Source organism: Myotis myotis, unplaced genomic scaffold (assembly GCF_014108235.1).
Source record: "Myotis myotis isolate mMyoMyo1 unplaced genomic scaffold, mMyoMyo1.p scaffold_m19_p_4, whole genome shotgun sequence".
NCBI classification, from domain to species: domain Eukaryota; kingdom Metazoa; phylum Chordata; class Mammalia; order Chiroptera; family Vespertilionidae; genus Myotis; species Myotis myotis.
The window spans coordinates 56,335,295-56,349,341 of record NW_023416346.1 but is presented as its reverse complement, the minus strand read 5'-3'; the positions used below and the strand labels follow the sequence as shown (position 1 = coordinate 56,349,341).

At 38.3% G+C, this 14,047-nt stretch overlaps 1 protein-coding gene across 1 annotated transcript in view; it reads left to right on the top strand.

Annotated features, from left to right (window-relative positions):
* The first annotated feature begins 3,636 nt into the window (after window positions 1-3,636).
* The window catches only part of IL1RAPL2 (interleukin 1 receptor accessory protein like 2), a 693,469-nt gene continuing 683,058 nt past the window's right edge, over window positions 3,637-14,047 (top strand). The window contains exons 1-3 of the mRNA XM_036304134.1: window positions 3,637-3,650; window positions 4,231-4,253; window positions 13,762-14,035. Of these exons, the coding sequence (XP_036160027.1) occupies window positions 3,637-3,650; window positions 4,231-4,253; window positions 13,762-14,035 (311 nt within the window). The remainder of the gene's footprint in view (window positions 3,651-4,230; window positions 4,254-13,761; window positions 14,036-14,047) is intronic.

Here is a 14,047-nt window from a genome sequence, read left to right as displayed (position 1 = left end):
CTACAGAGCCAGTGGCAGAGACCTCTGAGACATATGGTGAGAGGATGTTCCTGGGGGGAGGTTTTCTGGAATCTCCTACATCTCACATGCAGGAGTATGAGATGTGAAGTAGAAGATACACATGTCTCTAAAGATGGTTATACACAGGAATAGAGCAAACAGGATTGCAGAAGTCAGGAAAAATGTGGGGCTCATGGTAGGCAGCAGAGATAATAGGCTCTCAGTCTAGTTTGCCCCCCAACCTCTTTGTCACCTCACTCCTTACCTCCCTTCTGCACAGAGAATAAGGCTAGGCTTGTATTTTGAAGGACAGTCTTTTTCCACTGCCAGGTATTTTGGGGGTCTGTGGAGGAAGATGATCTAGCCTCCATCATATGTTAGGGAGCATATCTGGGAACATTTATCATGATATCCCCATCTGTTCTTGTTTAGGTTGCGAGCCTGATAAGCTTAGTACTAAAATAGTAAAAACCTCTGTGTGTGTGTGACTATAGCCTGCACAGACACTGTTGAGCACACTCTCTCTAATCTCTACCCCAAGTCACCTGGTCTGTCTACCTTCTTATATTTTCCTGGAACATAAAGACTCCAAAGGCTGGAGGTTAGTGCTGGGGAAACAGGAAATGTCCTTCCTTGGCTACCACCATCACAGGTGATACATGCTTCAAGAAATCTATCTAAGGATTCACAAGATCACAGAGTCAAATCCCACATCTCTCTAAATTCAACCTCTTTGTCTTAGAGTTCATGCTCTGGATATGGTGAGGATAGAGAGAATAGTATGGAAATTGAATTGCACCAAGAATGTGGGCAGTGGATGAAAGAGTGAAGGAAGATGTAAATGAGAAAAGGAGGAGGAAGGTTCCTCAGTGATATGCTAAGGCCACTCAACTACTCACGATGACATGCACTGACCATCAGGGGGCAGACGCTCCAACTGGTAGGTTAGCTTACTGCTGGGATCTGGCCAATTGGGACTGAGTAAGACTGGCCAGAAATGCCCTGTAGCCCTCCCTCTGTCCCTCCCGGGCTGGCCCTGCCCAATTGGCCCCAATTGGGGAGGGCCGGTTGGACCCTACCTGTGCACAAGTTTGTGTGCTGGACCTCTAGTGGATATAATAAAATTATGCTTCTCTACTGTGGGGATGGGCAATCAGTACCAGGGCAGAGTGGCATATATGAATTCTCTAATGTTAACCTAAATGTACATAGTAATATTACAGACTCTCCTATAAACATATCCATTTCTGAGAGGGGAAAAGGTGAGGAGGCCAGCATCCTGGTGAATGAAACTGATTATTGTGCTAATATGCAGATGCAGGAAGTACTCTTAACATGGCCATTTCCCTGGTAGGGAAGGCCTGAAAATTTCCCCAGTGAGTGGCACATCCTTGAACACAACTCTCGGCCATGTTGGTGCTACAGGTACCTAGCCTCCCTGTGCTGCACCTCACAGACACCCACTATACGGGTCCCCAAGCCCGGCAACATTTTCAGAGGCCCAGACAATGATCCCTCAACCCACAACACCTTTGTGCTGGCTCTCCAGGAATGCATTACTTTCTGGTGGTCTATTACTCCAGTAGTTTGGAAATTTCCTTCTTGAGGCCAAGCAGGCTGGCCAGAACTCCCAGGTGCCCCAGGGCTCCTATAACCCTGAGGGTCAGGGTGTGTCACTGGGATGGGGCATGGGGGCCTGCCCTTACAGTCCCTCCTCCAGACCAACATGAATGAGGTTGGGGTTCATGGTGTAGACCATGTGCCATGTGCACATTTCCAGTTTATGAGAATCTGTGCACTTGGGGGATAGGGAAAGGAAGGGAAGTGCTCAGGGTCTGGGATTGTATCTGGGGATGGTGTGAGCTCACAGAGGTTGTCAAACCACCCATCTCTTTGTTCCATTGGCCCTGAGACCAATTCCCTTCACCCCAACTTATTTGAACAGATAAATGAAGGAGGTTGCCAGCTAGTGAGCCATGTAGATATCTAAGGGAACAGTGTACTAGTCATAGGGCATAGCCATTGGAAATGCCTGGAACCTAGAAGAAGCAATGCTGGTTTTATAAATGATCTAAAGGGCCCTTGCATGGACCAATCTGTGTTGGCAAATAGTGAAAATATTTACCAATTGACATAGTAGTTCTCAACCCTATCTACCCGCCCCCCTTTTTAGGATAGTTATAATTTTACATAATGAAAGTTTATTTAAATTTTTGATATTTCATGCAATATATATTAGGATGGATCATGCAAAATTGTTAGTATTTGACCTGTTTGACTTATTATAAAAACAATAATTACATATGATTCAATGTATCATAGTTAACTTATAAATATAGTTATAACAATTTTTTTATATTATAAATATGTATTATATGACTGTATAACTATAAAATAAACACATTACATAAATGTATGTGTTAATGGTGAATGGTACCAGATGTTCAACCTTGGACTTTGAGCTTGGCTAAGAAAGACTCAAATACAAGCAGTAGAAGAAGTAAGGCCACTGGGTTGTGAGGACTCATGAAACAAGTTACAGAGGCAGAAGAAGAGCCCTTGGAACTTAGAATAAAAAAAGCAAAGGTATGAGCTATGAGGAAAGAAAGGGGGAGGAAAGGCCAGAGAGAGGGTGAGCAAGCATGCTGGGTTTTTTCTCTTGAGGGTTTTTATCTGCTTTCCAAAGGCTGGAGATTTTAGGGAAGATCTCAGGGGAAGACCTCAATAGAATATTCATCAGTTTATACAGGTGGGTTCTTTCAGAGTTGTGGTCTACCACATGATTAGGGACATGCCAGAGGAGGAAAGGTCTGGGAGGGTCAGAATCACATCATCCTGCAATACTTATTTTCCCAGTTTTGCCCATTTCAAGGCACTGGGAACTTTCCTCCCTGGTGACTTTCTGTATCTGGCTTATAGTTCCTACTCTACTCAAGCCTAACTGCCTACTATATCATATGCAAATTCATAAATTATAAGTATGATATGTACTCTGCAATAAAGAAAATGTATATGTAATTTGTAAAATATAATATGATATGCAATCTATAATAATATTATGTTAGTTATAGCATACACAAAGTACACATATTATAATAATATAGAGTAATATACATGTATTACTCTACACTATCATATATAATTAATATGAAAACATATATTAAAATATTTCATACTGGCTATTTGCTTTCCTTAAATAAAACATATACATAATATGACTTACATATGCCTCAAATTTGGGGAAAATATTTAATGATCTAGATTTAATATAAAATGATATAAAAGACAATTTTTATTAAAATGTATATTATATGTAAAAGCTTGAGAAATACAAGAGAAGAATTAAAAAATTAGATAAATAATTAATAAAAGTAGTAGTATAGTCACAATAAGTAATGAAAAAGATTGAGCACAAGGGCGGGGGAAAAAAGGACACATATGTAATACTCTTTGTAATACTTTAAGCAATAAAAATAAAAAAATAAAATAAAATAAATAAAAAAATAAAAAGATTGAGCATTGTTTGTGTGTCAGGCACCATTGTAAGCACTGTAAGTGCACTGGTGTATTTAACCTTCACAGCCCCCTCACCAGAGCCAGGGTGAATGCTTTCATTATTGGTCAGAGGAGAGGTTTATGGCAGCTGAATGGTATGCTAATCTCACAAATGACAAGGGAAATAAATTATCAAAAGAAGAAGTTTAAGCCCTAATTTGCACTTACTTTGTAGTCTATATACCCTAGTTGACCCAGAATTTGACTTGAAGTAGGGACATCCAATTGCAATGTAGAAGATGTGGGCCCTTCCTCATGCTTGTTACTTTTAGAACCCTATTTGATGAGTAACAATTTTTTCTCTGTTGTGAATCAGAATTTTCCCTATAACAGAGGAGAACTTCCACAATACCAGAGGTCTCATTCTGAAATCTGTGTGGCAGCACACAGCATGGAAACAATTAACTTTGGGTGGAAAATACCTGTGGACTCTGAGATTGCCCCCACTAAGCAGTGTGTGTGTGTGTGTGTGTGAGAGAGAGAGGTGCAGGGTGCTTGTATATATTTGTTACTGTGCACACCTCAAAGAAAACATTCTTAGACCTTATTTGACTGGAGCCCACTTTACAAGAGCACTCAGAAAACTGGCATTTATTCACATGTATACTCCCCACTGTGAGGCAAACTTTTAATCAGTACAATAATTTTTATTGAGTATCTACCTGTGTATACAAGTCTAAAAGTTAGAAGGAATAGTGGTTACACCCAGACAGGGATTTAAGGTAAGAATGGGACTGTATTTGGTGATTAAAGAGGACATTAACTATATCTGTGATGCTTTATTTCCTTAATAAAACAAAGCTACTGAAGGCAAATTGGAAAAAAGTTAACATTATTAAATTTGATGGTGAAATCATGGGAGTTTGTAATGCTCTTTTTATTTCTCTGTAACTTTGAAATTAATAAAAAAATAAAAATGAAGATTAGAGGGGGAGATTTAGCATACATGCAGCTCATCTTCATGAACAAAGACTTCACTAACCACTGAATAATCAGTTTTCTTGGTGCTGGGTTAAAGTGTTTAGTTTAATGCCTCCATATCTTTTGGGAATGGAAACTGACTTCCTCAAAGTCACATATCTCTTAAGAAGGTAAGGGTGAAATGAGAACCCAGAGTTTATAATCTCCACCTAGTTCTATGCTCTTTTCATGCTGCCAACACCTCTTCTTATACTGCCATGGCACTGGGGTCTAAGATGATGACCCCGAGGCCTGGAAAATCATTCTTAATCCATAAATATTTCATTCTTATCATGATTCTCTATATACTAAGACAGAAGAATGAATTTGGACATTTAAAAAAGATTTTCAACAATCCAAAAGTTAACCTCCAGCTAATGTGAAAATTATTTAACCAAAGCAGCACTTAATTGTGTGATATCTCATGGGATGAGAATATATAAACTTATATTTAGTAAGACCCACTAAGTGTCTGGTCCAGGAGGTGCTTGAGGAGAGATGAAAAAACAAAACAAACAAATAAAAAAAAACAAACACAACACAACATAAGAAATCTGTGACCATGACTAATGTGCTAATCAATATGGTAGAAAAACTAGGATACTACTTCTAACTTGACATCTAGGTAAACTAAGCTCAATGTATGACTTGGATTTCATTAGGAGAGGTGTGGAAGTTGGGAGAAATGGAATTAGGGTAGAGACAGGAAAGAGCTGAGTGGACAAGAGCCACAGCATAACTGGTCTCTGATAAGGCAGGCTAGGATAGGATGTTGGCCTATCAAGGGGAGGATTTTTCTCTTGGAGAGTGGTAGGCAGCCATTTTAATAGGGTAGGGCCTGATTTAGAAAGTCTTGGGTGTTAGTCTGGGAGATTTTAACTGACCTGCCCAGGGAATTGTGAGTTTTGGAGCAAAGATGCTGCAGAGTTCATTTTGTTATTCCTATGCCTAGTGATGTTAGCTACTGGAAAAGTGTCAGTCATTTATTACTGTGAACACATTTTGTCCTTCGGGGCCTAACCTTTGACATTTCTGTCAGAGTTTGGCCATACCACTGATCTACCAGGTAGCAGTGGGAGGAGGAATTTTAAGATGTCTGACAAATGCAAACAACTTTTGATTATCAGTGAATTTGGGAAACAAATGATTTCATTCCATAAAGATTTAATGAGTGACTGTTATGTGCAATGCACTAGGCCTTGTCCTATAATACATAGTAAAAGAGATACCCATCTAACTGGGAAGGAGATGTGTAGAGAAACACATGGAGAGCATAACAGGGCAAATCATTCACTTGGGGCAATGAAGTACAGTTTAATAGAAGTGGCATTTGAAGCTGGGTCTTGGAGGATGAGTAGGATCTCAATAGAGGGGCACAGAAGCAAAGTACATTCTAGTGGAAGAAGCCAGAATAGCAAGGGCAGAAAATTGCATGGCATGTTCAGGGAATGGTAAGTCTTGACTGAAGTGTAGGCTGTGTGAAGAGTTGTGGATTGGGGGCTGATGAGCCAGGCAAACTAGGTTTAGGGATTTGCATATCAGAAGAGCCACTGCATGTTTTGAACAGTAAAGGAACATGGCCCTATACTTTAGAGAGATCACTTTGGAAGCAATTTGAAGAACAAATTGGAATGGAAATGTTGGAAGATCATATAGAGGGTATTGCAATAGTCCAAGCAAGATATGAGAAAGGTTTGCCCTTTCATATCAATGAGAATAGAGAGAAAAAAATGAATTTGAGTGACATTTTTAGAAATTACAAGTTTTAATGGGAGTAACAGGGGGAGTTCAGTGAGAAGAGAAAGATAAAATTCAGGGATGACTCCCAAATTTTTTGTCTTGGATGACTGTGCACATGGAAGGCAGATATTTGGCAGGGGAGATAAACTCACTGCCAAGAATCTGGAATTTGAGGGAGCAGCAGAAAACCTGCTAGTGGGGTTGGTGGTCAGTTCGGATATCCTGTCTCCCACAGGCACATTTGCTGAGGCAGCCTTGGGATTAACATCATGTATCTGAGAAGAGCTCGTTGCTAGTGGTTAATTCCCAAGGAGGCTCATCAGGCCTCAGGTAATCAGGAGTTGAGGATTTAGTTGTAATGCCTTATATGGCTTCACCTCCACAAAGTAATTGAGGCTCATTTGTTGGATAAAAATCAAAGGAATGATCTTGACAGAGCATAGCACAGATCTTGTAATGAAAGGGAAATGAAGATGGTTACCAGCCCATTATTAAGCATAATAACTAGGTTGAAATTAGATGAAGGAGTTTATCTAGGCAGAACTTTCCTATTGATAGAGTAGAGAATAAAAGTGTGAAAGAAAAGCATGTAATCCAATTCATGAAAATTGTAGAAATGCTTTTTAAAACCTGAAGCAATAACATTCATTGTATTTATACAGCTGAAGTGAGGGATATTCTCTCTATTGATGGATACTGATACAGATATGAAATTTTAAAAATCCAGTCCTTTTCCACTGACATAACTTTATTTTAAACAATAAAAATAAATAATAAAAATTAAAAAAATTAAAAATGAAAAATTGGTTATGTCCATATTTCCAGGCTGGGGGCAAGGAAACAGGTGTCCAACAGCAAAGGTAAAGTCCACTCGCTTCTTAGAGAACTTGATTTTTTGTGCTTGGGGCCTGCCCACTTAAGGAAACCAGCCTCCACTATAATAGATGTAAATAAAAAAGAAACTTTTGATTAAGCACATTTGAGGGAAACTGATAGAGAAGCAGAAAACATTCAACTCCCACATTATAATATTAAGAACAGGAGAATAACTTTATATTCAATTAGTATAAAACATAAGTACAAATGTTAACATAAGCACACAATGCTATTTCTAGTTTACAATTTTAGGATTTGGGTGATCATTTCTAGATATTTAATTTTAAATAAATCAATACAGGTCAGATAAAATGTATCCAAGGTGTAGATTTGATCTTTAGAGGTTAAAACAAGTACACAAATTATTAGTAATTCATTACTCTGTGAATGCTGTGTGTAGTTCATAGAAAAATATCTGACATATATTATTTGATGGTTGTTTTTCCCACCATGGTTATTATTTAGGGATATAATATCACTCAGCTGGGCAGGTCTATCTACTCTACTGGACATTAGAATACATATGACAATTTGGATAGTACCAAGCAAATTTTAATACTTTAATGGCTCATGAGCTGGAATAATGCCGGTGGTCTTGTTCCGGCATCTAGAAGGGTTCAGGAATTTGGAGAAGCACTGTACATAAATTAAATAAGAGTCCAGAGACGAAACATAATTTTGGAAGGCATTTGGGGGACAGAGGAGCTTGGCTAAAGAAACCAAGTTCTCCTTGTCTCAAGACCCCTTGCTTTTTATTAACACAATTTGTCCAAAGGCAAGGTGAAAATATACACATCAAAGGGTAGGGCTACTATACAGAATCCATTGTCAGATTGGGGAAAAACTGCTGTTCAGGTGTTTGACCAGTAGGAGGCAATAATATGTAGATTAAAATGCTCTTAGCTGTCTGGCAGCAAGCAATCAATTTATGCATCCTTTTCAGGTTTGGGGAAATGCCCTCAGCCATTTCCAGATGATTCAGCCCTGCTGACATGCTGGAGCTGGCTTCTGGCACCAGGATAAGGATTATAGGAGGCAGTATGTAGAACATATAATGATTAAGAACATAGGTTCTGGATTCAACTTACCTAGGTTGGGGTCTGAACTCTGTCACCACAACCTGAATGACCTGGAGCACATCACTTAAACTTTCTGAATTTTTATTTTTTCTCTTCAGTATAGTGAGAATACTGAGGGTTCCTACCTACCAGAGTTGATATAATAAAGTGAGAAAAATACATACAAAGCAGTTAGCACAGTGCCTGGCTGTTCTGTACTAAGGGCTGGAAGAATGCCAGTAACTGCTTTTGTTGCATCTTTCTGTGCTGGGTCATGCAGTTGGTGTGTATGTAACCTGGTCACCCAGTTTGAGCATGCTTCACTTTGGGCTCCTTTTGTCATACACAGTGTCGCATCCCCAGAGGTGTGCTGTGATTCCTCCCTAGTAACCAGTGGTTGGCAGATAGCAAATCCTTAGTTTTAGAGTTTAGGTAGGGAAAAATGTAAATGCTACAGAAAAACTTGAACAACCTCCCCTCTAGTGGTCATTTGATGAACTGCCCCCAACAATTGCCCTGTTGGTTGAAAAGCAGGAGAAAAAAAAGAAAAGAAAACAAAAGCAGGAGAGGTGGCCATATAAATGAGTGGGATACTGTTGAGATAGTTACAAGGAAACCTGGTTTAACAAATGATTTTTTAAAATCACAAATACATAATAAACTAGTGTTGGATGTACATCCCCAGGCAAAGGACTTAAGTTGTAATAAATATCCTCAATATATATGGAATTTCCATATATAGAGATTTTTTTTTTAATCCTCACCCTGGGGTATGTTTTTTTATTGCTTTTAGAAAGAGAGAAAGGGAGGGAGCGAAAGAAACATCAATGTGAGAGAGAACTATCAACTGGTTGCCTCCCATATGTGCCCTGACCAGGAATTGAACCTGCAACCTTTGTGTGTATGGGACAATGCTCCAACCAACGAGCCACCTGGCCAGGGCTTCCATTATTATATTCCTTTAGAGATTGTAATTTTACTGCTCGCAAGACTTTTTATATAAAAAATCTTATAATCATTGTTGTTGATAACATATTAGCCTCCTTAGGGACTTATCAACTTTTATCAGGGCTTTGTTTTCACAGCAAGTAGGTTTGGCAGGATTTTCTCTCCTGGTTATATTGAGGAGGAAGTGGAGGCTTATTTATAAAGAGGCTAAATAGGTTTGCTTTGCTTACCCAGGGTACTCTATTAGTTTTTACCCCTATGAGTCTCCTCTTGGAAAAATACATTTCACGGACACTGGCATGTCCCTTTATATGTTTCATACACTCCTTCCTTTGAATCTTCATGTCAAATAGTCTAAGCACAGTTTTTCAGATTGGAATAAAAATTATTAAAATAAAGACTTGAGTTTTAAAGAGGCTTCCTTTGCCTCATTATAATTATTTTGGATAGCTCAGATATTAAAACATTTCTGCCAACAAGACTCAACCAAGAGTAAAAACTGTGAGCCTTACAGAAAACTAAATCAAGGGAGTAGAGATGAAAATCCAAAGAAACACAATTGTTCTTTTAAATACTTGAATTGGTATTCATAAGACTCAAGAATGATCAGAGAATGGATACTTCAGAAATAGGAAGTGTTTTATAATGCAATGACAGTGATATTTATAATCATAAGGAATGATTGTGAAGCAAAGGATAGGCATGCACTCACTTATACTTTGGATGAGTTTGCTCTGTAGCAATCTTTAATCCAACTGCAGAATTTCACTGTTTATTAGATAAAAATATTTTCCTTCCTGCAATGCCCCTATTTACACTTGAGGCTTGTTCAGTAAAACCCAGTTATCAAACCACCTGTGGGAGAAGAGAATCTGATCAATAACCACTTTTCTCAGGAGCACTTTGGGGGCCAACTAAAAAAGGTGTTGCTGGAGTAGTTGTAAATAGAATAGAGCTGGATTGCTCTCTGAAGTAGAGGCCTGTGCTGCTGAGGTTAAGTTGTGGGTTGGTTTCCACTGTGGGTTACTCAGTTCCACTATGTCGCCAACCTGTCCATAGCCTGTGCCCTGGCCAGTTACATCACAGATATATATTCATTCAGTTATTTGCCAAATGAGTATGGAGTGTCAACATGCAAAGGGCTCTGAAAGTGTGGAATGTTATTGCAAACTCCTCATTACATTGCATTGGTGACTTCAGATGGCACCATCTTTTTTTTTAATATATTTTATTGAAATTTTACAGAGAGGAATGGAGAGGGATAGAGAGTTAGAAACATCAATGAGAGAGAAACATCGATCAGCTGCCTCCTGCACACCCCCTACTGGGGATGTGCCCGCAACCAAGGTACATGCCCTTGACTAGAATCGAACCTGGGACCTTTCAGTCTGCAGGCCAACGCTCTATCCACTGAGCATCTATCCCAAACCTGTTAGGGCAGATGGCACCATCTTTGATTCCTGCAATTGCCCTTGGCCACTTGAGTTGCATGTGACCTTTTTCTTCCTTCCGCCTTTCTGTGAGTCTCTCACACCTTTCAGTGCTTAAACTCAAGGTTTCATTCCCTTCATGATGTCTTGTCATCAGACTTTTCAGGCTTCTTTGCTCAATACATCCTTCTTAGTTGGTTCACTAGTCCCATATCTACATATAAATCCTATACCATCCCCTCTTGCGCCACTATTGGTTTATTTTCCTAAGAGCGACAACTCAATAAAAGCAAATCATACCTCTTATTAGAATCTAGTAGTGACTCAGTGCTCTATTGATGAAAATTCAGTGTGGGAATATATTTGGTGGCAGGTGAGCCTTCATGGATCCATGGTATCATACTCTTTATCTATTTTGGGGGAAAATTTTCTCAGGTCTCTTGAGATACCTTATATTTTCATTTTGTATTGTGAATACAAAAGGAAAATACTAAGGTGGATGATGTTTGGAAATTGTTCTCCCCATTATTATATATCTGTTCTCTGCCTCCTGACTATCTTATAACTAAATACTCCCTCTCTGCTACACAAAGCAAGGGAATAGAAACTAAAATGAACCATAATCTATTAAATCAAAGACATTTTGTTTAAAAGGAAATGAATTCTCAGTGAACTCTTAAGGTTTGTATGACAAAGCTAATTATAATGGCAGTTAAATGTCTTCAACTCCCTTTGAGAATGATTGTTGTGTCTGAGAAGCAGATGTTTTGATTATGTATCCTCAATTCCAACCATACCTTGTCACTAATGGGTCAAATAGCCTGTTTATATTATAAAGGTGTAGATTTATGCAAGAGATCTTTTAGAGTAGGTAACTAAAGGGATTTAGAGAGCAAATGGAAGGACTATTCCAAAAGTTTTATTTTTTTTCCTATCAATTAGGTAATGATAGAGGTTGAAGCTACTTTGCCAAGATAAAAATTTTAGTTCAAAAACACTTTCTGTGTACCTTAGGGTTAGGGGAAAACAAAAACAGGAATATAAAAGAGTTTTAAAAATGGATATCCAGGTTTTCTTCCTATTAATGAACTTTTCAAATAAATCTATGAGAAGATATATATTTCTTTTAAAACATTTATATTGTTACCTCTCAGGTGTGTTAATAAATTAGAACAGTAACACATATAGCACATAAAAAGAATAATATAAAATTCATTTAAATATGATAAAACACTAAATATTAAAATTGCATTTAGTCCAAAGATGTATCACCCATAATTTTTCATGACTCAGAAAGTTAAACTCATGAGGATTTCTCTCTCTCTCTCTCTCTCTCTCTCTCTCTCTCTTCTTGACAATTATGAGACTAATGACTGGTTAAATGACTAATACCCGGGAGTGAATTAAAAAGCCCCCAATAGATAGTGATCTATCTGGATTAGATTGTTAGTCTTATCCAGTTGTACCTTCATGACTTCAACAGTACATAAGCCAAATTGATGGATATGGTGCCCTCTGAATTCTCAAAAAAAAAGTTCAAATGTACTTCAGCATAAATTTAGAAGGAGTTATTTATTTGATTATTGATTTATTTCTAACAAATACTTCCAATATTATAGGAAGATTTGGGGGAGCTTGTAATCAAAGCCCATACACAGCAGGCAGTATAAAATGAAGTCAGAAAGAAATAAAAACCATGGAGTTAAAAAACTTTCTTGGGCCATAGACTCCTTTGAAGATCTTAGAAAAAGCTGTGGAACATCTTCCCAGAAAAGTATAACCATGCACAAAGGCGCAACATTTTACCAACAATCGTGAAGTCTACCCAGACACCCTCCCCACCTGGGTGTCCTTGAATCCCTGGTAAAACCCTTCTTTTATAGATAGCAAAATTCTGAGGTAAGATAGTTATTACACTTGAGCATTGCATTTAGCTCTGAAGTTGCTGTCAACCAAGGTTAAAAGAAAAACACAATGGGTTATAGAGTTCTCAAAATCTAAGAAAGGGTGGAGATCGGTTGATAAAGTATAAGCAAGTATATAATTTTTAAATCTCAGTGTTATACAGTTTGTGAAAGCATTATTTTATAACGAGTAATCAAGTAATATTAAAGAATATTGAATAATTCGATGAAATTATTTGAAAATAAGCAATTGGAAGTAGAATATCTATGCTAATCATATTGACTAGATATTAAATTAGCCACAGTTATCATGTCCAACCCTCCTGGAAAAGATGTAATTTTCTGTATATGTCTTTACTTAATGGTAGATTTACCCACCTAATATTATTTGGTTGAGTTTGACATTAATTTAATATATTCCCATGGGCACATACCAGCTGAGCAGCAAGGGAGGCCTCAAGGAATAAAAAGAAATTGAACGGTGATTAAATATCTTCTATTAATAGGTCAGACTATAGAAAAATGACATGTAGATAATAGTGAATAATTACTTTAGATGTCCACTGCTTCCAAACCAGGTATTTACTTTCTCAAAGGCAAATAAATACCATAATGGTTCTTATCAGTTATAGGCAGAGGCAGCATATGGTAGGGGTTAAAAATTGTGGTTTCTATATGTGGTTTATATATAAACCACAATACTGGAATCAGAGACTGTTTATCCAGCACTTGTTAGCTGTGTGACATTGGGAAAAGTAACTGAACCCTGGGTCTCAGTTTTCTCATCTGTAAAACAAAAATAATAAAAGTGTCAGTCTCAGGGATGTTCCTAGGCTAGAAAGGGGCCCTGCAGAAGTACTTGTTTTGTGGGGCTCATATCTATATAATCTATTTGAGTCAACTAAAATGTCCGTGTCATTCTAGCAATTCAACCTCACACTCTTCTGGCATTGGGACCTAGCCATGGGTCCCTAGGCAAACCCCATAGACATGAGTGCTGGAGCTTCCTGGGGGATCTAGTCAACCCCAAGCAGAAGCTTTCTATACAGGATTGAAAATACTCTAAAGGTACAGGGCTCGAGCAGACATCCTGCTTTCCCACATCTAAGGAAGACACTGGTCTGCCTTATAGGACCACTGGGAAGATTGAATGAGGTAATCTATGTAAGGCACTTTCCATAGTTCCTGGCTCATAGTATGTCCTCAGTATATGTTGGCAACGATTGTTGTTCATATCATTGTTATTTACAATACTCACTCTATCTCATGCCTCATTTGGTTTTCTTTTAGTGGATGGATGCATTGATTGGTCAGTGGATCTCAAGACATACATGGCTTTGGCAGGCGAACCAGTCCGAGTGAAATGTGCCCTTTTCTACAGTTATATTCGCACCAACTATAGCATGGCCCAGAGCACTGGGCTCAGGCTTATGTGGTATAAAAACAAAGGTGATTTGGAAGAGCCCATCATCTTTTCAGAGGTCAGGATGAGCAAAGATGAAGATTCAATATGGTTTCACTCAGCTGAGGCACAAGACAGTGGATTCTACACTTGTGTTTTAAGGTGAGTGCTGAA